Source organism: Carlito syrichta, unplaced genomic scaffold, assembly GCF_000164805.1.
Source record: "Carlito syrichta isolate Samal-C Ts95f unplaced genomic scaffold, Tarsius_syrichta-2.0.1 Scaffold171376, whole genome shotgun sequence".
In the NCBI taxonomy this organism is placed as follows: Eukaryota; Metazoa; Chordata; class Mammalia; order Primates; family Tarsiidae; genus Carlito; species Carlito syrichta.
The window spans coordinates 472,430-495,553 of NW_007115472.1; the positions used below are offsets into that span (position 1 = coordinate 472,430).

At 47.9% G+C, this 23,124-nt stretch overlaps 1 protein-coding gene across 1 annotated transcript in view; it reads right to left on the reverse strand.

The window, feature by feature from the left end:
• Positions 1 to 2,081: 2,081 nt before the first annotated feature.
• LOC103252810 (tyrosyl-DNA phosphodiesterase 1) overlaps positions 2,082 to 23,124 on the reverse strand; it is a 30,109-nt gene continuing 9,066 nt past the window's right edge. Inside the window, exons 3-5 of the mRNA XM_008051403.2 lie at positions 14,122 to 14,224; positions 7,795 to 7,903; positions 2,082 to 2,408 (exon numbers count right to left, since the gene is read on the reverse strand). Coding sequence (XP_008049594.2) covers positions 2,335 to 2,408; positions 7,795 to 7,903; positions 14,122 to 14,224 — 286 coding nt within the window. The 3' untranslated portion in view covers positions 2,082 to 2,334. The remainder of the gene's footprint in view (positions 2,409 to 7,794; positions 7,904 to 14,121; positions 14,225 to 23,124) is intronic.

Consider the following 23,124-nt stretch of genomic DNA (forward strand, 5'->3'; position numbering starts at 1 on the left):
TGGCTGTCAGAGCAGCAGTAGACCCAGTCCCATGGGTGGCTCTGAAGCTTCAAGTGTGCTCACATGACCAGGTGCACGGCAGCCCTCTGCAGAGCGTGTCAGGACACCACATGCATCTTACAGTTGGGGACCAGGGCACGGCGATGTCAGATGACCTGGTCTCCACTGCACAGCAGGTGAGTGGTGGGGCTGGGGTTCAAACCGGGGCCACCAACTCCAGCTCTGACCTTGACTTTCGCTCCCCGCCCGCCTCCTTGTGGAGGGATGTGGGTAGGATAAACCATGTACCGGTGTGACCCCCGTGACTTCAGCTGTGGCCTCGCTGTTATCACCTTGGCCAGTTGTTGGTGGCTGTTGTGAGGATGCCCTGCTGCCGCCTGGAGCTCATACTGCCACTGCCCCAGGATGGGACCACTATATGAGTGAGAGTCACAGGTCCTTTGCCTCAGTACCTTGGACACACAGAGCAAACTGCTGGGCCAGTCCCACCACGTTGGCTTTTCCTCCCAGCCCTCAGGCCTCCCCTTTTCCCTTCAAGGCAGCTGGGAGGTGCCCCATTCTTCAGGAATCTCCGTGCATAAAACAGAAAGCAGTTTCTCGCTGGAGGTGGGGGCGACCCTGAAACCCCTCCTCTCCTCCACCCACCCCTGCCTAGCCCTAAGCTTCCCAAGGCACCTCTGGAAGACCCCAGGCCTCTGAGGAACCAGAGTTTGAAAGGCTTAAAAAAAATATCTGGGAGGCTGAGGTGAGTGAATTGCCTGAGCCCGCGGGTTCGAGACCCGCCTGGGCAACTTGGCGAGACCTATCTCTATAACAAACCCAAAAAACTAGCTGGGCGTGGTAGAGTGCGCCTGTAGTTCCAGCCACTTGGGAGACTGAGGCGGAAGGACTGCCGGAGCCCAGCAGGTCGAGGCTGTGGTGGCCGGGAGCGGCCACTGCACTCCAGTCTGGGCGACAGAGTGAGACTCCAACTAAAAAAAAAAAAATCTTTCAGACCAGGTGCGGTGCCTCATGCCTGTAATTCCAGCATTTTGGGAGGTAGAGGTGACAGGATTGCTTGAGCTCAGGGGTTTGAGAACAGCTTGAGCAGCATGGCAAGACCACATCTCTACAATAAATAAATAAATAAAAATTAGCCAGGCATGATGGCACACTCCCGTGGTTCCAGCTATTTGGAAGGCTGAGGTGGAAGGATCACCTGAGTCCAGTAGGCTGAGGCTGTGGGCACCTTGTAGGGTTTTTTCCAAGTGAAATAACCATGTGCTCTTGTATGATTCTATGAGTTGTCTTCTCTGGACATTTCTGGGGACAGAAAAGACTCATTTACCCCAGGCAGGGGGCTGGGCCCAGGGGAACCTGTCTTTAGCAGGGAGGCGGCCTGCAGGGTGCTAAGAGGGAAGGGTCAGGCTTGTGAGTGGACGGCTGAAGCCACTGGCAGCAGCAGAGTGGCAGGATCACAGCTCATGTCTGCAGGGTCACCAGACTCCACAGAGGCTGCAGCAGTACAGTAGCTGTGCAACGGATCCCAGGGATGTCCGCACACTCGCGGGCAGCAAGCCCAAGCGACACACTCAGCAGGCCTGAGGGCGACCATGTTCTTCACGGAAATGCTCTGGTGGAAGCAAGGGAGCCTCCAAGATGGGAGTGGATGCCCAGCAAGGCAACCTTCCAAAAGCCACCACTACCACAGGGCTTTTTGCATCACTGAGTATTTTATATCTTTGTACAAGCTGAGCATCCCTCATCTGAAAATCCAAAATCCGACATGCTCCCAAGTCCGACAAGGTTTGAGTGCCAACATGACGCCCTCAAGTGGAAGATTCCACCCCTTACCTATGTGCTGGGTCACAAACGGTTTCATGCACACAACCTCTAAAAGTTTTGTATAAAATCACCCTCGGGCTATGTACATAAGGAACATATAGAACATAAATGAATCTTGTGTTCAGATGGGGTCCCATTTCAGGTACTTCATTATGCATATGCAAATATCCCCAAATCCAAAAGAAAACCCAAATCTGAAATACTCTGGTCCCAGTCCCAGGTATCTCACAACAGCCACTCACCTGCCTACATTCTTTTTAACATGGTGAAGTTTAATAGTTTTCTTTTTAAAGCATATAAGAGTGAATTAAGAAAATAATACTTTTTTTTAGTGAGAATGCAATCATGGCCACGAAGAGTACAACCAACATCCACGTTCATAAGAGTGAGGTCTGCAGAGTTCTGTGGGTGCAAGTGAGGCTTTCAGGGAAGTGACACCCAGGATGAACGAGACAGGCGGTTTCTGGGGCTCAGCATCTTGCACTTAAGATTCACAGTGCTTTCGGGTCCTCAGGAGGGCACCCACATATTCCCATGTGTGTCTGGTGCTTTGACATAAGGAATGTTCCATACCCACGGTCGATCTGGGGAGAAAGCACATCACATGTCACACAACAGTTACTTGAACAGGATCACAGAGGTTCCCTCCCCGAAAAGACAGAAGCATGTGTGTGCTCAACTCTAGCCTGTGATGAGCACTTTGGAATCAAGCCCCAGCAACACTCCCTTTGGACAACAGCTTCTAGCAAAGGCTACCATGAGGACACAAGGGGGGATGGGGGAAGAGACTGTGGGGAAGCAGCCAAGTTGGGCCCAGGGGCAAATTCTGGTGCTGCCATAAGACCCCCCACCAGCAAGACCCGTCTCCTCATCTGCAACCATGCTGGCAGGTAAATCCATGAAGTGAGTAGGACACAGTGCCTGGTGCAGGGAGCAAGCCCATGGGGGGCAGCCATTCTGCCCTCTTTCCAGGAAACGGAAGAAACCCACAGTAAGTAGTTGAGACAGGACTGGTTCTGTACTCAGCCGAGCACACAGAACCAAGACACCAGAGTCATGCCCAGGAAGTGTTTGTTCTGTTGTTAAGTGTTAATAATCGATGGGACACTCAAGTTACTGGCGAAACAATGCAGCCACTGTTGGAGAAGGCCACATGCCCAGGCCGGGTGCAGTGGAAAGAATGCTGTAGATCTGAGCTCAGATCCCACGACCATCCCTCTCTGCTCACCATGTCCTGGCCTCAATGTCCTTCTCTGTAAAATGGGAATGACATTAGCAACTGCTGGGATCGCCGTGGAGCACACATGAGAACATCTGTGAATGTTCCTGACATGGTGCAGGTGCTCAATAAATGTGAACTCTTCTTTCTTCATTCAAGGGATGTTTCAGAAATTGCAAACATTTCGGTACCTCATTTTTCCCATATGTTGCCATTGCTGGAGTCAAACCACAACATGGGTAGGCTGTGGATCCATCACAAGGATTAAAGACAAAGCCTCACAGTACAGTTCTGAGTAGTGCAGACAGAAGAACCCGGAAGGCTGGAGTGCTTGCTGCCAACTGCCCCTCAGTGGGTCCAGGATGGACGGCCAGAGCCAAGCAGGGTCTCAGAACAGCACACACCTCTGGGGCCTTCCTTCTCTGAACAGAGGCAGGTAGCAGCTCAGGGCATGCAGCACGTGCCCTTGGCTTCAGCTATACTTTGACCCTTCCCTTGGTCTCAAGACACCCGGCAGCCTGAGCCATCAATGTGTTCATAGCAGTCTCAGCTAAGTTTTTTGTATTGTCTTCTGATAAAAAAAGAACACTGAACAAGATCTTTATGTGTCACAGTGGCTTGAAAATCACTTAAAAAAATTATGGACTTTGCAGCAACCTGGATAGATTTAGAGTCTATGACATTAAGTGATTTATCTACCACAAAGAACTGAGTGTCACATGTTCTCACTCATAAGCAGACCCTAAACATTTACCATAAAATTGTGAGAAAGGGATTGGCAGTAGCCGGAAACTGCCAATGGAAGGTGGCGGGGTGGGGGTGGGTGTAGGCGGGTAGGCACATAACATTAATAAGGGTACCTGACCTCAAACCAGGAAAGTGGGGACCAAAAGGTGGGGCCCAAACTTTACCTGTACGATGACCACTTGTGTACATAATCCTGACTCGTACCCCACTTCTTTAGAGTAAAATAAATTAAAAAATAATAATAATAAATAAATAAGAAAATAACTTTTAAGATGAAGTGCTTTTGAAAGGCCCTTAGCCACTCACTTTTCTACATCTTGGTATTAATAAATGCCTTTCAACAGTCTACACAGCTCCTTGGCATGTTGGTTACATATGAAAGGAAGACATCTGAATTACTGGCATTACTCTCCATGCTACTGCAGCGGTGTGGAAGATAATATAATACCAGTATAAAATGAAATGTGCTAGTCTCTTTTGTACGAATCTTTCAAGGAAACTGCCCAAGAAACAAAAGACTCATCTGAACATTGGAAAGCATTCTGCTTGCTGTCCAAACACCAGGGCCTAGGGAAGGTGAGCAGAGGGTGAGCGAAGCAAGCTTCATCTGTATTTACAGCTGCTCCCACTGCTCGCATGATTGCCGAAGCTCTGCCTTCTGTCAGATCGGCGGTGACATTAGATTCTCATAGGAGCATGAATCCTACTGTGAACTGCGCATGGGAGGGACTGAGGTTGCATGCTCCTTATGAGAATCTGATGTCTGATGCTCTGAGGGTGAACTGAGGCGGTGAAGCCAGCACTGGAGCAGCTGCAAATACAGAGGAACACGAGCAGTGAGGTTTGACTGCACAGAGACCACAATAAGTGAGTTGCTTGCAGACTCATCTCAAAACCCTGTCAGTGAGTGGCAAGAGAGTCGATGTACTTCAACTGTACAGTTACATCTGGTGGCAGGCTTTAAGTCAGGATCCGACACTTAGTTTAGTCTATGTGTGACCCACCCATTATTTTACTTACCACTTTTGTCTGCACCTTTTTTAAATGGTGAGTTGTATAATTATTTCATTATATATTACAATTTAAAGAAATAAAGATAAATGTGATATATTTTGAATCACCCCAAAACCATGCCCCCACCCCAGTCCATGGAAAAACTGTCTTCCGTGAAACTGGTCCCAGATGCTGAAAAGGTTGGGGACTACTGGCCTCAGACCTGACTTCTCAATTCTCGAGAATGCTTTTGCTATCTTGGGACACTTTTCAAGGCTGTTCTTCCTCTTCCATTGGGCTTTCATCCTCCCCTGAAGATTAGGATTAAAGGGAGGGGCGGAATCCAGCTGGGGCTCAGGGCTGGGGTGGGAAGTCAGGGTCCGGGGCCAGACCCCAGCAGATCAAGCCCAAGGCAGTCATGGTGAGTCCCCACCTCTTGTGGGTTTAATCAGGAGAATTCAGGCTCAACAAACAAGAAAAAGAATCTGGAAAACAGAAAGGGAGAAAAGTGTAGCACGAAGCCAGAGTGGGGGAGAGGAAGTTATGGGCAGGTCCAGGTACAGACCCTGCACGAGCTTGGATGTGCAAGTCATTGGCTCACCCAGGCACCAGGAGAGTCACATGGATTCAAGGTCTGTTGTGTGCCAGGTGAACTAGATGTTTTAATAGAAAAGCAGCTCATTCTGACTGGCTGCTCACTCTGAGCTGGGCCTTTGTGGATGTCTCAGTTAACCTCAGGGGGGTATCATAGCTCCTCGATTTGCAGAGAGACACCAGGGTCTAGGGAAGGTAGTCAACCACCTAAGGATCCTGAGTAAGTTGTGGAGTCAGCACACAAACACGGCCTGGTTTTCAAGCAGGGTTCTCTTCCCCGCTTTTTGGTGGCAGATGGGACAGTGACAGATTCCTTGAGATTCAAATAAAAGCTACACAATGTTGCTAGTGAAAAAGGAATCTGCATGAATACATGACACATTTAGAGGATCCGCTAGGACACCCCTGCTTTGGAAGGAGGAAAGAAGGCCTTTGAAACTTAGTATCAACACGCCTGATTAAAGAAACATAAGGTCGCTTGCAAGGGGCTGGACGGCAGGAGACAGGACCAACTTTGTCAGATGTGTTGACACACTCTAAGAGATGGGGCAGTCCAAGGAGGAGGTGTGGCTCGCAGAGCTGAAAGGCTGAGGGCAGGTGCAAAGTTGCCAGAGCCCAACCAGCAGTGTTTGGGGAGCAGAGGGGCCCACGAAGTATTCATGGAATGACGCCACTGAAACATTCAACAAACAAACGTTCTCTGTTCAGATCTAGCACTTGCTTAGAAGCCTGCAGGTGATAATGTGGCTGCTCACACAGGACTCTCCCTTCCAGGACAGGATTTGTTGATGTGAGCATTTGCCCTTTTGAATTATGTGTGTTCTGATCTCATTCTGGGTGAGTGCTAAGTGTGGACCGACCTCTAAGACAGGCAATCTCAGGGCTGAAGGAGCAGCCTGAGAGGCCAGGTCACACCCTGGCTGGGCAAGGTGGTGCGCCTAAGTCAGCCAGTCCGCCTCGAGGGCACCAGAACCTTCTGTGGATATTCCTATTGACCTATTGTGAAAAACACTGCGTCGCCACCTATATGAAAGTCATAGTCAAGTGCAGCAGTTTTCAAAGCATGGTCTGGGAACCTCCCTTTTGGTGGGTATCTGTGAAGTCAAAATTATTTTTGCTGTAACATGAAGCTGTCATTTGCTGTATTCCTTTCACGTTCACACAGGGGTACAGAGGTGATGTGGCGTGACATCATGACAGGCTAAGCTGCGAGGCTGCAAAAACATAAAATGATACCCTTTCCTTGCTAATTCACCTTCTTTTTGAAAATAATCATAAAAGCATGTTATAATGAGCTTATTAAGTTTCTTGGTTTTAATTTCTAGTATAGACAGCCCCTGAATTACGATGATTGACAACACTTTTCTGGCTTTATGATACTGTAGCCATGGCAGGTATTTGTGAGAAACAGTCCTCCAGGATGTAGTAAATACATTTCACGGACAGTCGACACTTCACTAGGAAAGTCTTTGTGCTAGATTTTTGTCCCATGGCAGACTACTCCGAGTGTCCTGAGCAGGTGGAAGGTAGGCTTGGCTTGCTACAATGTTTGGAAGGTGAGATGCAGTAAACACATTTTCAATGTGTGATATTCTCAAACTGATGCTGGGTTTATTGGGATGTAGCCCCACTGTAAGCCGAGGAGTACCTGTATAATAGCTATAAGAGTATTAAGGGGTCCCAAGCCAAACAGTTTGAGGACTGTGGTTCCAGTGACTCCAGATAGGCTAGCAAAGGGTCCTCTACAGTCCTGAGCTTCCAAGGGTTCCCTAAGCCAGGCTCCCATGGAGACAAGCAGCTTCTCCTGGATAGTTTTTCTTTTGAGTCGGAGTCTCACTCTGTCGCCCAGGCTGGAGGGCAGTGGCATGATCACAGCTACTACAGCCTCAACCTCCTGGGCTCAGGTGATCCTTCTGCCTCAGCCTTCCAAGTAGCTGGGACTACAGGTGTACACCACCACACCTGGCTATTTTTAAAATTTTTTTGTAGAGATGAGGTCTCGCCAAGTTGTCCAGGCTGTTGTCGGCCTCCTGGGCTCAAGTAAACCTCTTGCCTTGGCCTCTTCAGTAGCTGGGACTACAGGCATGTGCCACCATGCCCTACTATTGTTTTTTATAGAGAAGGATCTTGCTATGTTGCCGAGGCCGGTCTTGAACTTCCGGACTCAACTGATCCCCCTTCCTTGGCCTCCCAAAGTGCTGAGATCATAGGCATGCACCACCAGCCCTGTCTAATTTTTTTATTTTTGTAGAGACGAGGTCTCGATTTGTTTCCCAGGCTGGTCTTGAACTCCTGGGCTCAAGCAACCCTCCTGACTCAGTCTTGTGTTGCTGGGATCCCAGGCGTGAGCCATGTGCCCAGCCTGCTTGTCTCTCCTAGGGTGCAACCCCTCATGGCTTCCCTCCACCACGTCTCACCTTTACTTCCATACAGCTCTGGAGGCAGGTCATATGGCACAGGAAAGGTGGCTGTCGGCTCCCGGCTGCCAGAGAAGAACTTCTCTTTCACTTTGAAACTGTCTAGGCCCTGTGGACACACAGAGGAAATCTGTCATGAGACTCTTTTCTAGAAAAAAACCTAGAACATCCCAAGAAGTAATCGTAACTTTATGGTACTCACAACAAAATCCAAGTTATTTCAGAGCTATTTTCAGTGTTCATTGGTAAATATATTTACAACCCACCCAAATTATTTTTCTTTCTAAAAATGTGTTTTAAATTTCAGGAATAAAATTATAACAAAGTTTGCAAAAGTTTAACAAAAGATATAAACAAACAAGAGGAACAATGTTGGATGTGACAGTTCCTTTCTTTTTTATTTTTTTGCTTTTTATTTTTTGAGTTGGAGTCTCACTCTGTCGCCTAGGCTGGAATACAATGGTACACTCATGGTCACCACTGCCTGGACCTGCTGGGCTCAGGCAATCCTTTCGCCTCAGACTTCCAAGTAGCTGGAATTACAGGTGTGCGCCACCACACCTGGCTAATTATTTTGATTTATTGTAGAGACGAGGTCTTGCCAAGTTGCCCAGGCTGGTCTCAAACCCCTGAGCTCAGGCAATCCTCTCGCCTCGGTCTCCTAAAGTGCTGGGATTACAGGCTTGAGCCACTGCACCCGGTCATGACAGTCCCTTTCAACCACATACTATCTATAGTTTGCAGGGAGCTTGTGGAACTCACTAAAAATAACTCAAAAATACTTTTAACATTGCTATAGTAACAGGCTGCCTGCTCTGGGTAAGAAGAAAAAAAAGTTGCTTTCATGTTATAATGAGAGTGCTCCAGTGTAATGTGACAGAAATATAAAAATACAAAATCTTCAAGACCTGCCAAGATGGAAAGTTTATTCCCAGAATGCCAAGATAGGGTGTTAACTTTAGACCTTCATCAGGGTGGAAGCTGAGGGTCTATTTCCAGGTTGTTGCGCACAAGCCATTTCCTTCCAACACAGAGTCAGCCTCAGCACAGGTACCCGACACATTAGTGCTATCCCCTCCTGTGTATCCACACATGCCCACTTCTGTCCCTTCCGGATCATCCTGCACACTGTTAGTCTGTCCATCTGTCTTTCATTCCTGTTTACCCATCTAAACACATCCCCACATCCCCAACAGTGCTAATGTCTTGACCCAAAGAAAGAAGACTAAGGTTCTCTGTCTTTGTGGTCACGTGTCTTAGCTAGGAAAGGCTGGCCAGGGGCACAGTGTCCGAGGACACAGTAGAGATGCATTGGCTGAGGCTTTAGACATTCTGGGTTCCAGCCTTGGCTCTGGCCTATTGAGCTGGGTGAATGGCTGGCCCACAGAGTATTCCAAGAAATAAACTAGTGCAACCATAACGTACAGGGGGACCCCTAAAAACCCAGAATCATCTTTTCGAGGGTGGGCCCTTGTAGTACAGGCTTCCCCCACTAGGTGGGTGTTCTAGGAACCCTTCAGCATCAGTGAACCAGTTTGCATTGTTGGGAGAGGCAACGTTTGGCTTTAGTGATTCTTGTGATAAACAGGTGACTGGTTCTTCCACCATGACAACGTACCTGCCTACAACATGCTGGGTATTCAGCAGTTTTTGATAAAAAGTGGCTTGACTCCCATGTGCTACCTTCCCTTTTCACTCTATCTCACCCAGATCAACATTTTCTTGTTTCCTTGACTGAAAAAAGTTCTCAAAGGGAAACATTTTGTTGATGTGGAAGAGCTGAAACACAAAATGGCAGAAGCACTAAAAAGTTTTAAAATGTATGGTTCAAAAACTGTTTTAGCAGTGAAAAAAGCATTTCAATAGGTGTATTGCATCCAACGGAGAGTACTTTGAAGGAGGCTGAAGCTTAAACATGGAAGAATAAAGATATTTTTTTATAAATAAATTCTGGGTTCTTTTGGTTTCCCCTGTATATTCAGGGTACTCTCTGTGATGTTATTACTCTTGTTTTACAGAGGAGAAAGCAGCTGCCTAAGGCCACAGAGCTGGACCACGAGCCCTGCTACACTTTGTGACATCCGACCTCAGATATAAGAAGGTTTGAGCTGTCCTTGTCTGACAGGCACCAATGTGCTTCTCCTCCCGCCAATCCAAATTCTAGAGTATGACCAAAAACAAAAACAAAAAAACACCACTTTTCCCTTCAATCTGATGTCAACTCTTGTAGGGCTGTCTTCTAATTATCATGATTTATAACTCCCAGCGCACCTGGCATTAACAAAACAGAGGAAGGCACCCCGCAGGCACGGATACTTAAGGCTCCAATCCCAGGCCTATGCAACGCTGACAGAGTACATTGCTCAGTAAACACCAAAGCAAAGGAGCTCAAGGAGGAACACTTGCACCTCACAGAACACTTGATCTTTGAAACCATCAGACCTTTCCTATACTGAGATTTTTATGAACCTTAATGAGCTAGCCTAATTTAAAAGTTAAATACACCTCAAGTAAACAGACAACCCATCAAACATTATGTAACTGACAAGTTATTACACCTCAAGAGAACAAACTCTTCAACTTAAATGAACACATTTTTATTCGGCACCTAATAGATACCAAGCATCACCAAGCGCCGGGCACGCAAAGTCAATGTGTTGACGTTCATCTCCAGAGCTCCTGAAGTGTTCTCAAAGGAACAGCCATTGATAATGTGCTCTAACTACAATTAGGTTGCTCTCAAAAGGACATGGTTCCGGATTCATTCACTTAAAAGAACCAGAAAACATGGGGACATACAGTATCAGGGACTTATGAGGCTCCTGATTGAGCCTGGAGGTCTCAAGTGGCATCTTTATGATGCTCCACCCACTGTGGTGTTTAGGCCACAGAAGTGTCATCTCATGTAGCCCCCTGGATGCTGAGTGACAGGCCCTGATTGTGGCTATGAGAACATAGGGAACTGCACAGTCCCTTCTCTGGATGGTCCCTTCTCAGGGATGGCCTCTGTGGAATGTGACACCATGCTGTTCTAGGCACTGAACCCTATGGCTTGCAGCACTGGCCACATCAGCCTTCCAGAACACTGTGCTGACTGATGAGAGACAAAAGTAACCCCTCTGGCTGCTGATAACACAGACACGTGGGTGGCACAGACATGGAGTTCTGCCCAAGGCTGGACGCAGGCTGATCCCAAGGAATTGAGTTCTGGATGCCAGTCTGAAGGGTGACCACCAAGCGGAGCAGGAAGTCAGTTTACCTGGCAAGTATGCAACTGAAAGTGCTAGAGGGTGTGTCTTGATGGGAAGGAGGAGGAAAGCTAAAAAATAAATTGACATCTGGCTTCATTTTATGGCAAATTTGGCTCCTGTCAGTAAACAGTTTAAGGTTATGATTGCCACAGAAATCTTTTAGACATTATAATGACCACATAGGAACTGGCATTTGTTAGTGCTGCAGTAGGCTCTGGAGAAAGAGAACGATAAAGAGAGAGAGAAAGAGGGAGAGGGAGAGAGGGAGGAAGAGAGGGAGGGAGAGAGGGAGGGAGAGAGGGAGGGAGAGAGGGAGGAAGAGTGTGAGTGTGAGTGTGAGTGTGTGTGTGTGTGTGTGTATGTGTGTGTGTGTATGTTAACAAGGCAGCTATGGGCAAGCTGTTATATCAAGTTGCTCCCAACATGGCTTGCGAACATATTTGGTGGCTACTGCATACAGCACTCACTGGGCCACATACACCCAGCCTCCAAGGACACTCTTCCCATTTTTCCCAAAATGTTCAGGACAGAGCAATGTGAACTCCAGGAACTTAAAGGACATATCAGCTAGAGACGTGACGAGCCTCCCACAGGACATTCGGGAAGTGGTTCCATCTGGGCAAGGAGGCACACAAGTCAACGATCATAGCACAGGACTATGTGAAGAGCCCTGAGCTCCAGAATTGTGGGAGGCGTGGGGATTTGGGGAATGCCTGGGTGGGGATGTCAGGTGCTGCTCCCAGCATAGATGAGGGTCGGCTAGAGGGTGGATCTGGCCGGTCGTGAGAGCCGGGAGTTCTCCATGGTTGGAGCAGTGTATATCAGGAGTGAGAGGCCAGGGTGAGGCCTGGATAGTCAGAAGGCAGAATGCAAAGGGCACAGGACACCATGCCAAGGGGTCTGGCATCTCCCTTCAGGGCTTGCATGGTGGGCTGGATGTACGGTCTACAAAGCCCATCCTGGCAGCAGGCTGAGGCTGACGTGGACGTGGCCCAGGTAGGTGAGGTGGTGGCCACGGAGTAACAGTTGATGTCTCAGCATGCATTGTTGTGGGGTGGCCAGAGGGAACAGAGGATCAAGCAGCCACTGGAGTTAGAAATGACGAAACTTGGCTGTTAAGCAGATATGGGGGTGAAGTTGCCAAGGGTGATCTCCATGCCTGAACCAGGACCATGGAGTGAATGGTAACAGGAGCTCAGTAGTGATCAGATTTGCAAGTGAAGCTTCATCTGTACTACAGCAGCTCCCCATCACTTGCATTACCACCTGAGCTCAACCTCCTGTCAGATCAGTGGCAGCATTAGATTATCATAGAACAGTGAACCCTATTGTGAACTGCACATGTGAGGGATATAGGTTGCATTCTTCCTATGAGAATCTAATGCCTGATGATCTGAGGTGGAGCTGAGGTGGCGATGCTAGTACTGGGAAGTGGCTGCAAATAGATTATCATGAGCAGTGAGGCTGGACTGCACATTGCCCCCTCCTGTTGGGTCTGTGGAAAAACCGTCTTCCGCAAAACCAGTCCCTGATGCCAAAAGGGTGGGAACCACAGCTCCAGAGGACCTGGAAGGGCAGTATTTTCTATTACATACACTTTCATGATCAAGGGTCAGAGAACAGCTACAAACAACTAGATTTGCAAATGCTGACCACAAAAGCCAAGCAAAAATAACACAGTTTTCCCCTTCACCTGAGTTATTACTGGGAGATAACACCAGCTTTGACTTAAAGCCATAGTTACCACAATGACACCAAACTACTGAACACTGTTATTCTGGCATTGTGACTTCACTGCTTTCTAGAAGCTGTGAAGAAGCTGAACGATCTCAGGAGGGACCTGTGAGGAGACTGAGTGCTAGGGCTGGACCCCTCTCTCTGGCTGTGGAACCTCATCTACAAAACAGGTGGCCTCTACCCCACAGGGCGGTATAGCTAGAACCATTAGCTGTAAGCAGCATGGGAGTCTGCTTTGCTTTACTCTGTAGGAGAGAAAAACTGAGCTGACATCTTAAGATACTCCTGACCAGAAGCCTGTTGCAGCTCTGTAGTAAAAGTCCGAGATGGAGAGAAGACTGGCAGGAGGAGACGGAAGGAGGGGCTCTTCACCCGAGTACAGAGGAGAAAGACACCAGCAGTAATGGGTGGGCTGGGAGGGAAGGTGCTCTTGGGAGGGCCAGCACCCACAATCATGTATCTTGCAGGTCTAGACTTAGGTCCGGGGACAGCATGCAGCATCCCCCCAGCTAGATCTTCCAGTCCAGTCGAGGGGCTCGCAATGGCACTGTCATGGTGTTTACTACAGACCCAACTCCGGCCAGTGATAAAAGGAAAAGGAAGAAAGTGAATCGCTGTCTCCTTGTGTGGACAATTGTGACTCTAGAGTCTGGGGAGGCAGATGGCTCACACAGCCCGGTCCCCACATGCAAGCCAGCTGTTGCATCTGCCATTCTGTTACAGGAACCCTGAGCTGCTCAAAAGCTATGAAGGAAGTCCCGAGACTGATTCTGTCATGGCACCTCTCCAGGGGCTTGCAGGGCCCGAAGTCATATCCTCTGGGACCTCTGAACTCCGGTTGGTGGCATGAGCCTCCTTGCCTCCCGGTGTGTGCTCCTGCCAATTTCCTTCTAGGTGTCATGGAGGCCCTACCCCATCCCAGCACCCTGAACCTCAGCATCCTTCTAACACCCACCAAGCTCTCCTGCTTCCCAAGTGCATCTCCAATCACCCCTAAACCTCTCCTGCTTGGCTGGCACTCTTCGGGTGTCCTGTCCCTTACCATCTGGTAAATATTCAGATCATGGCCCACAATACTGATGTAAATACTGTTATTAGCTCCACCTGAGGCATGTGGTCAGTTTCTAACAAGCTCACACCCTGAGAGCAGGCTCCTGCTGCACCCAGGCCAGGGAGGGTGCACTCAGTTCCTGAGCACAGACCTGTGGCTCAGAGCACAGTGAGAACCCTGACAGTTACCTGCTGGCCTTGGGCAGGGCAGTGACTAAAGGGAGAACACAGACCTGACTTGTGCCGAACATACCCACTGGGCCACTGGGCAGCTGGAGTGTGAACTTACAAATGCTGATGGCAGGAACAGGACTCCGAGCTCATAGGAGCGGATCATCAGCTGGGTGCCATTCTTCTCCAGCGCCCCCCAGGCAGCCTTGGACAGGTTTGCACTGCAGGGACAAGGACACAGAGGGGCTGACTCAGTGGGGCATCTCCATGCGGGCCAGACCATAGCCGCCAGAGCACCAGTTCAGAAATAGACAATCACAATCATGTTCCTTCAGGTTCTGGCAGAATGGTGGCACTTTTGAAAAGGGAATTTAAATCCTGCTGTTCTAGAACCCTCAAGATTTATCTAATTGTTAATCTGGGATAGCTTCACTCTCATCTACATTTTCCTAGGGCAGCATTAAAATACTTTCTCCTCAAATTTTTTTTCCTATAATTTTTTCTTTTCATGATCCTGGTGTAACCAGGATTTCTGGGTTTTGTTGTACATAAAAGCAACACTTAAGAAAAAGACTATATTAATATTATCTTATATAGTGGTATCTTAAGCTTCATATTTTTTTTTCCCTTTTCTTTTCTTTTTTTGCCAGGTAGGGCTAATTTCTACTTTTAATCTAAAGAAGATTAAGATCTAAGAGCACTAGATAGGCATTTGTATCCAGAAAGAAACTGTGAGTCTAGAATCGTGTTTTTATGTTCAAAATTTGTGGGAAAACAAACCAACCAACCACACAATGTAGTAGGAGGAAGGAGACTCGGTATTGACCACACGGGAAGCCACATGGAAGGCCCAAGAGGCAGGGTGGAACATGCAGCGTGAACATGACCAGACGTCAAGATGACGCTCCCCCTTACGGCAGACACAGCATAGAATGCCCACCTAGCGATCAACTAAACTCACCACAGACATTTCCTCAATGCAGCACACCCAAGTTCTAGTATGTTTAAAGTGTATAAACCCCAGGTACCCAGACCCGTGAAGTCTGACTTCATGGATGCTGAATGCTTCAAGGCTCACTTCCTGGTGCTCTGAGTGTTTTTCTGAGCTGTGTGCTGGAGTTTCTGTCTGCTGAATTGCAGAGTAGAACAGAACAAGCATCAAGGAAGACGAAAGCAGGATCCTGGGACAGGGAACCTCTGATGCACAAGGGTCGCAATAACAACCGCTGTTGCCCATGGCAGGTTGTAGAGATGTTAAATGCAGAGGAAGCCGGGCATTATGACACAATGGTGTTATGACTATAGGAAGAGCATTTTCATTGAAAGTCCAAGATGACAGCTTGTTTCTAGGTCTCTCACCTGTTAGTAAAGAAAGGTGCCTCTCCTCCCAGCAAAGACGATGGTCTGATCTAACAGGATAACAAGTCAGTGTGAATGGAGAGAGTCTTTTACAGAAACATCTCCCACTTTCTAGATCACCCTCTTCTGGGTAACTTCCTACTCTCAGAATCCAAACATTGCAGGCAGGGTTGCCTTCTGGAAGGCTGCCCTCACTGGTCGTGTCTTCTTGACAGTCCAGGACTCGAGGGCTTATTGTAAAGTAAAGCTCAGGAGACCAAGAGGACTCCCTTTCTTATGTTCTCCTCCCACCACTCCTCTGTGCCGGCTGCTCACCAGCTTCCAAGCACCCAGAGCTGTAAAACTGCCCTGATGCTGAGAGACTGCAGGTCACGTGCAGGATCTCCTGGTGACAGGTGGGCACTCCTGGAGACGCAACTTCAGGAATGTTGACATTCTGGCATTCTGGCTCAAGGGTGCCTGGACTTCCAGGAGGATGGGTACATGTGACTATCTCCCAACTCTTAGACCCCTGCTCCATGTATGTGGTATGTGTGTGTGTACACGTGTGGGTGTGGTGCGTGGGTGTGGCTGTGTGGTACATGTGTGTGGTGTACACAGTGTCTACAACTAAAGCCCCCGTACCTTCCTGAGGTGCAGTGACACCACACGGCACTCTGCTCCAGGCCTCAGGAGGGTACTGGCTCCTGAGCTGCTGAGTGGGGCCATGTCTGCTGCCAGTCTGGGTTGTATCACGGCTTACACCCACTGTCCAGTCCTCGTTCTTCCATATTCTTCCATCTCTGGGGCTGGGCTGGTTTAGTACTCTACACTGTGGCTTACTTTGCCATTACTGGATACCAAGTGACGCTTCATCACCATGGATGGGCATTTAACCGACCTGGACCTCAGAGTACGATTCCACAGTCCAAAAACTGCCCAAGCCACTGATGAAGGAATGACAACTCAACAGTGGCTTCTGGGGATAGAGGTATGCCGGTCAGTGTGTGGTCACAGAAACTGTGCTAGGAGATTACATACATATGTAACATGGATGCTTTACAGGAACCCAACATCATGGGATGGTGGTGTCTTCTTCACCAGACTGGCATCTCTGCCCTGATGCTAGTACTTGAAGTCCATAGGGCAGACAGCAGCAGGAGGACACATATGACATGGAGAGCAACAGCCAGAGTCACTCACACATGCCAGAGCCTGGGAGGATATGCATGAGGTGGAGAAACACAGCCACAGCCACCTGCACGTATCAGAACCTGGGAGGACAGAAACCCAAGACAGCCTCAAGCTCTGGTGTATAGGCCTTGTTCTCAGGGTAGGATAGACACACTTGGCGAGGCCTAGGAGTCAGAGGTGCTGAAGGAGGGCTGGGTAGGGCGCAAGGCCCAGCTGCTGCTCATGCCAGCACGAGGTGACCCGCATATGGGTTACCAGAATGGCGGCAACTCGATATGTGCCCCCCAGTGTCCTGTGAGCACCTCTCAGGGCCCAAACTATTCAGAAGCACACGAGAAGGGGAACCATGCGAGATGCAGCTCTGCTTCCCACTGATCCATCAGCAGTACCATGGCCTGAACTCTGTGCCTCACAACTCATGTGACATACAGGGGAGGTGACTAAGTCATGAGGATGGACAACCTCTGCCCTGGGTGGGGCTGGTGACCTCATGGAGGAGACCTCAGACTGCCTTGTCCTCTGCCTCGTGAGGCTCCACAAGAGTCAGCAGCCTGTAGCCTGCAGCCCAGACACGGCCCTCACCAGCGCCCACCACATGGCACGACTCTGAGCTATCAGCCCTGGATCTAGGAGAAGCAAGTCCCTGTTGCTGACCTGGAGCACCCGGAGACCAGCAGGCTGTCAGCACAGGGCACAGGCCATCCCAGCTAAGCTGTGACAGACAGTTGTTCAATTCAGCAGCTCCCCCCACCCCCTCCCGGTCAATGAGGGGTGCCCACTGCAGTCTGCAGGGGTGGCTGCCAACTACAGGTCTGATCTCAGGACAGATTCTGTCCTGAAGTTTAAGTCTTTGAGCATAAACTTGATAACGTACGACAAAAAGTCCAAGGGAATTCTTGAGAGAGCAAGGGACTGCACATAAATTCATAGAGAAGGCAGGCGAGTGCTTAGGAAAGAGCCCTGGTCCAGATGGAGAGAGGAGGTATCTGTCTTGGCGCCCCCTACTAACTGCAACTCCTAAAGCCATTCCCCTTCTCCCTGGGCCTTGGGGTCCTGTCTAGAATGAGGGCTGTTTGCCTATCAGACCAGCAATCCCTCTCCAGGCAAGGGTCTACAATGTCAGAAACACTGTGTTCCCACAGACTGGAGAGCAGCCCTGTGACCATAAGCTCTCATCTCAGAGACAGAAGCCTGGTCTCACTGGTGCTGAGACCATGAGCACTCGCTGGAAATCATGTAGCACCTGGGAGATGCCATGCTGGAAGGAGGCTGCGAGTCAGTTTCTGGGCCGGATCCCGTGCCAGGCACCTATCAAGGTCTAGCTCTGGTAGTCCCACAGCTACTGGAACCAGTGCCCACTGGAACACTGGGAGAGGGGCTGACCGGATTTGCTTGTAGGTTTTTGTTGGAAAACGTCTGAGTCCCTGAGGACAACGGCTGCTATGGGAACGTGTGTCCACTGACAAGGTATTTCCTTTCATCATTCATTACTGACAGTCTAGGCAGCAGCTGCACCAAGAAGACAGATATGACTCGCAGAATGAAGCTTTGGTCCCACACTCTTAGAGGACTGGGGGTGGGGACAGACATGTTCACAGACAGATGTGATAACACAGAATGTTAACAGAGAATGTGGGTGAGGTGTAGGCCTGGCAGCCATGGACAAGGGAAAACGATGACTCCTGCCATTACCCCTTGCCCCAAACTGCATAAGAGTGTACCTGACACACACACATGCACCATGCCACATGCATGCACACCTGCCACATGCACATGGGCTATGATACATACATGTGCACGGTACTATACACACACACACCTATCACACATGTGCACCGTGCCACATGCACGCACACCTGCCACATGCACATGGGCTGTGCTACAAGCACACAGGCCATGCCACATACGCACATTGCAAGTTCATGTCCATGGTGCATTCACTGCAGGTGTTCTTGTATCGCCCCAGGCTCTGTTGTGTGGACTGAAAAAGTTTCATGAGTTATATGGAAAGATTCTCTCACAGTAGACGAGTCAAGTTGTACACAGGTGCTCACAAGGACAGCATCTTTAATTCTGAAAGATCTGATCAGGTTTTCCTATAACCCACCTTCCCTATGTAGATGACCAGACACAGCACATAAAGGTGCTCTGTTCTTGGACCCTTGATAACACAGCATGGACAGTATCAATGAACATTTTTGCAAATCTAATAGGCTCTATCGCTCTTAAATTTGATTTCTCAGGCTGGGCATGGAGGCTCATGCCTGTAATCCCAGCATTTGATGGCGGAGGTGAGAGGATTGTCTGACCCCAGGGGTTCGAGACCAGCCTGGGTAACCTGGCGAGACCTTGTCTCTAGAATAAATTTTAAAAAATAGCCAGGTGTGGTAGTGTGCGCCTGTAGTTCCAGCTACTTGGAAGGTTGAGGCGGAAGGATCACCTGAGCACAGTGGGCTGAGGCTGTGGTGGCCGTGAATGTGCCACTGCACACCAGCCTAGGACAGAGTGAGATTCTGACTCAAAAAAAAAGTTAATTTCTCTGATTACTAGTGGTGTTCAGTATTTTTAACAATATACACCAGACATTTATGCTTAATTCTGTGTGTTATCCATTTTTAAAATGTTATCTGTCAGTCAAGTGCAGTGGCTCATGCCTGTATTCACAGCACTTTGGGAGGTAGAGGTGAGAGAACTGGGATGGTGGAGGTGAGAGGACAGCCCTAGCCCACGGGTTCAAGGTCAGCCTGAGCATTTTGGCAAGACCTTGTCTCTTCAATAAAAAAAATTAGCACAAAAATCAAAAAAGAAAAAAAAAATTAGCCGGCTGTAGTGGTATGCCCCTGTAGTCTCAGCTACTTGAAAGGCTGAGGCGGGAGAATCACCTGAACCCAGCAGGTAAAGGCTGCGGTAGCTGGGTAACAGAATTAGACTCCAACTCAAAAAAAAAAAAAGTTGTCTTTCTTCTTGATACGCACTGAGGATTAGTTTCCTGTTGCTGCTCTAACAAAGTGCCGCACATTTCGTGGCTTAAAACAACAGGATTTATCACCTTACACCTCTGCAGATCCTAAGTCTGAAGCAAAATAAAGGTGCTGGCAGGGCTGAAGTCCTAGTTTCTAGAGGCTGTCTGCATCCCCTGGGCTTGTTTCCCTTTCTCCCAAGGGGACTTTTCCAGCCAATGGAAAACGTCCTTTAAAGAGAAAATAACTGCCAACTCAGAATTTCTTTTTTTTTTTTTGAGTTGGAGTTTCACTCTGTTGCCCAGACTGGAGTGCAGTAGCCGCTCCTGGCCACCGCAGCCTCGACCTGCTGGGCTCCGGTGATCCTTCCGCCTCAGCCTTCCAAGTAGCCGGAATTACAGGCATGTGCTACCACGCCCAGCTAATTTTTTGATTTACTGTGGAGATGAGGTCTCGCTGCCCAGGTGGGTCCAGAATTTCAAATCCAGTTAACTTATCACTCAAAAATGTGGCAAAAACAAAGGCAGTTTTAGAAAAAAGCACACCAGAGAGCTTATTGCCAGAGAGAGAGGACTTCAATGATATAACCAGAAAGGAAATAATTCAGAAGATGAAATGGAGTTTGCTACCAGGAAGAAAAAGCAGAGAAATGAGTTAACTTGAGGTTACTGGAAACAAGCGCTGACTGTGAAATAATAAGGACAACGAAGAATTCAGAAAGGCTAAGGACAAGATGGAAACGCTGGAGAAAGACAGCACTGGGGAGAAAGCGCAACTGGAATTGGGGTTTTACCTTTCTTGGCTGTTTGGAAGGAGAAAAAATACTTTAGATTCTTAAATTAGACAAAGAATAGAATTTTCTTTTAAGATGAGAAATTGACTATACTTTTCAAGTTAGTAGAAGACAAAGGAGTAAAGAAAAATTGGTGAATTAACAGAAGGGACAGAGGAGCAACAGAGAAAAACATGGAAAATTAGAAATACAACAGCATCGATACTGAATACAAATGCATTAAAGTCACCAGGAAAATACCAATTATCAGATTGGATTTACAAGGCATGCCTACAAATAAGGATACAGCAACATTAAAAGACACGGACTTTTAAGACACAACGCCAAAAACAGTCCATGAAAGAGAAAACTGATAAACTGGACTTCATTTAAGATTTATACTCAGTGAATAACACTGTTTTGTTTGCTTTTTGTTTTGGAGTCTCACTCTGTCACCCAGGCTGCAGTGCTATACTCATGGCCATCCCAGCATCAATCTGCTGGGCTCCAGAGATCCTTCTGCCTCAGTCTTCCAAGTGGCCGGAACTACAGGCATGAGCTACCATGCTCAGCTAATTTTTGATTCATTATAGAGATGAAGTCTCGTCAAGTTGCCCAGGCTGGTCTTGAACCCATGGGCTCAGGCAATCCACTTGCCTTAGCATCCCAAAGTGCTGGGATTACAGGCTGAGTAACCAAGCCTGACCAGAATAACACTGTTAAGAGAATAAAAAGGTATGCCTCAGACCAGCAGAAAATCTTTGCAAATAAAATATCTGGTAAAAGACTGGTATCCAAAATAGAAGAAGAACTCTTAAAACTCAAGAAGAGGGCCGGGTTCGGTGGCTCAGCCTATGATCCTAGCACTTTAGGATGCCAAGGTGAGTGGATTGCTTGAGCCCGCGGGTTCAAGACCAGCCTGGGTAACTTGGCGAGACCTCATCTCTACAATAAATCAAAAATTAGCCAGGCGTGGTAGGTGGTAGTGCACGCCTGTAATTCTGGCTACTTGGAAGGCTGAGATAGAAAGATTGCCAGAGTCCAGCAGGTCGATGCTAGGGTGGCTGTGAGTGTGCCTCTGCACTCCAGCCTGGGCGACAGAGTGAGACAACTTAAAAAAACAAAACAAAACAAAACAAACTCAAGAAGAATATAACCTAATTAAAATGTGGCAGAGGATCCAAACAGATACCTTGCCAAGGAAAATATACAGATGGTAAATAAACATAGAAAACATGTTCAACATCACAGTGCGTCATTAGGGAACTGCAAACTCAAACAATAATGAGATTAAAGTAGCCAAAATCCAGAGCACTGACAGCACCAGATGCTGGTGAGACTGGAGGAACAGAAGCTTGTTCACTGCTGGGTGTACAGCGGGCACCCTGGAAGATAGTCGGCCATTTTTCACAGGTGAACACATACATCCCACACCAGCCAGCAACTGTGCTCCTTGGATCTGCCCAAAAGAGCTGAACACTGATGACCACACAAAAACCTGCACACAAATGTTTCTAGCACTTTTATTCATAATCATCCAAATGAGGACACAACCAAGATGCCCTTCAGGAGGTCCACTCAGGCCTCCTAATCCAACAAATGTTGGTGGTAGATGGGTCTAAAAGATTACTCACCAGATTGCTTTACCGATTTCATAATCCTAGCACAAGTCCCCAGGCAGAAATGTAGTGAGCCTTTATTTTGTAAAGATAATTTCCTTTATAAAATATAGATATATGTCTCCCAATTTAATAAAGATGAGAAATTGATACAGAAGTATGTCCCTCAGTTTAACACAGAAAAGATACTGATACAGATGGATGTCCCCCAGTTTTTAATATGGATGAGTGATACAGTGCCGGGAATGTAATAGCATGATTAAAATTAAACCAGTTCTGCAGATGTTGAACAATCTCGTGAGATTAACTGCTGAAGAGGAGGCATCCTGTCCACTGTGTTTCATGGGTAGGTTTCATCTTGGGTAGATACAGAGTATTAGGCAAAGAAATGCCAGCAGAAGAAGAAAATGAAAACGATGCATATTTTCAAACAGGCACAAGCAGAGCAGGACAGGAGATGAGAAGCGTGGGTAAGAGCGCCTGTGTCACCTCTGACAAATCACCAATAGGTCTGGACAGATCTATCTGCAGCCTCATTTGGTCCTCAGCCCAAGGTGTCTTGTGACCCCCAAATCTTTTATCTCCACACTGAACCCTGAATAGAAGCTTCAGTGTCCATGCATAGTACAGCCTCACTGCTGATCTAGTCTTTAAAAGGCTCCATCTATCTGCGATCCCACAAATGGAATGAAAGGACTTTAGAAACCATCATATCTATGCCAAGGAACCAAAATGACAAAAGTTATTGTCAAGTAGGGTAAAAATCGGCTTCCAAAATTTCAGGTTAAAACTGGTGTTGAGAACACCGGGTCAGGGAATCTGAGCCTGTATTTAACAGGAACCAGTGTGATAGCCAGAAGCTGCTCACTGTTCACCTTTACCAGAAATGGTCCCATGCTGTGACTCACTTCTTGTGGTGGAAAGGCAGGAGGTACAAGGACCTGGAGACAGCAGCAGACTGTAAAAGCTGGAGTTTCGGTCATGGCTGGCTCTGTACATGGTTGTGTACAGTGGTCACTGATGTCTTTACCTGACATCACCCCATCTCTTTACTGTGCAGGGTTGTGAACTGTAATGCACAACATGGGGGTGAGGTTTGGAATGTACGAATACTTTCAGAGCTATGAAATGTTTGTCAGAATGGGCACTGGGAGGTGATCTACTATCATAATCTCTTAATTTTTTTTTAAACCTGGAGAACACTTTGTTTAAAGAAAACATTAAAAGCAAGCAGAAGG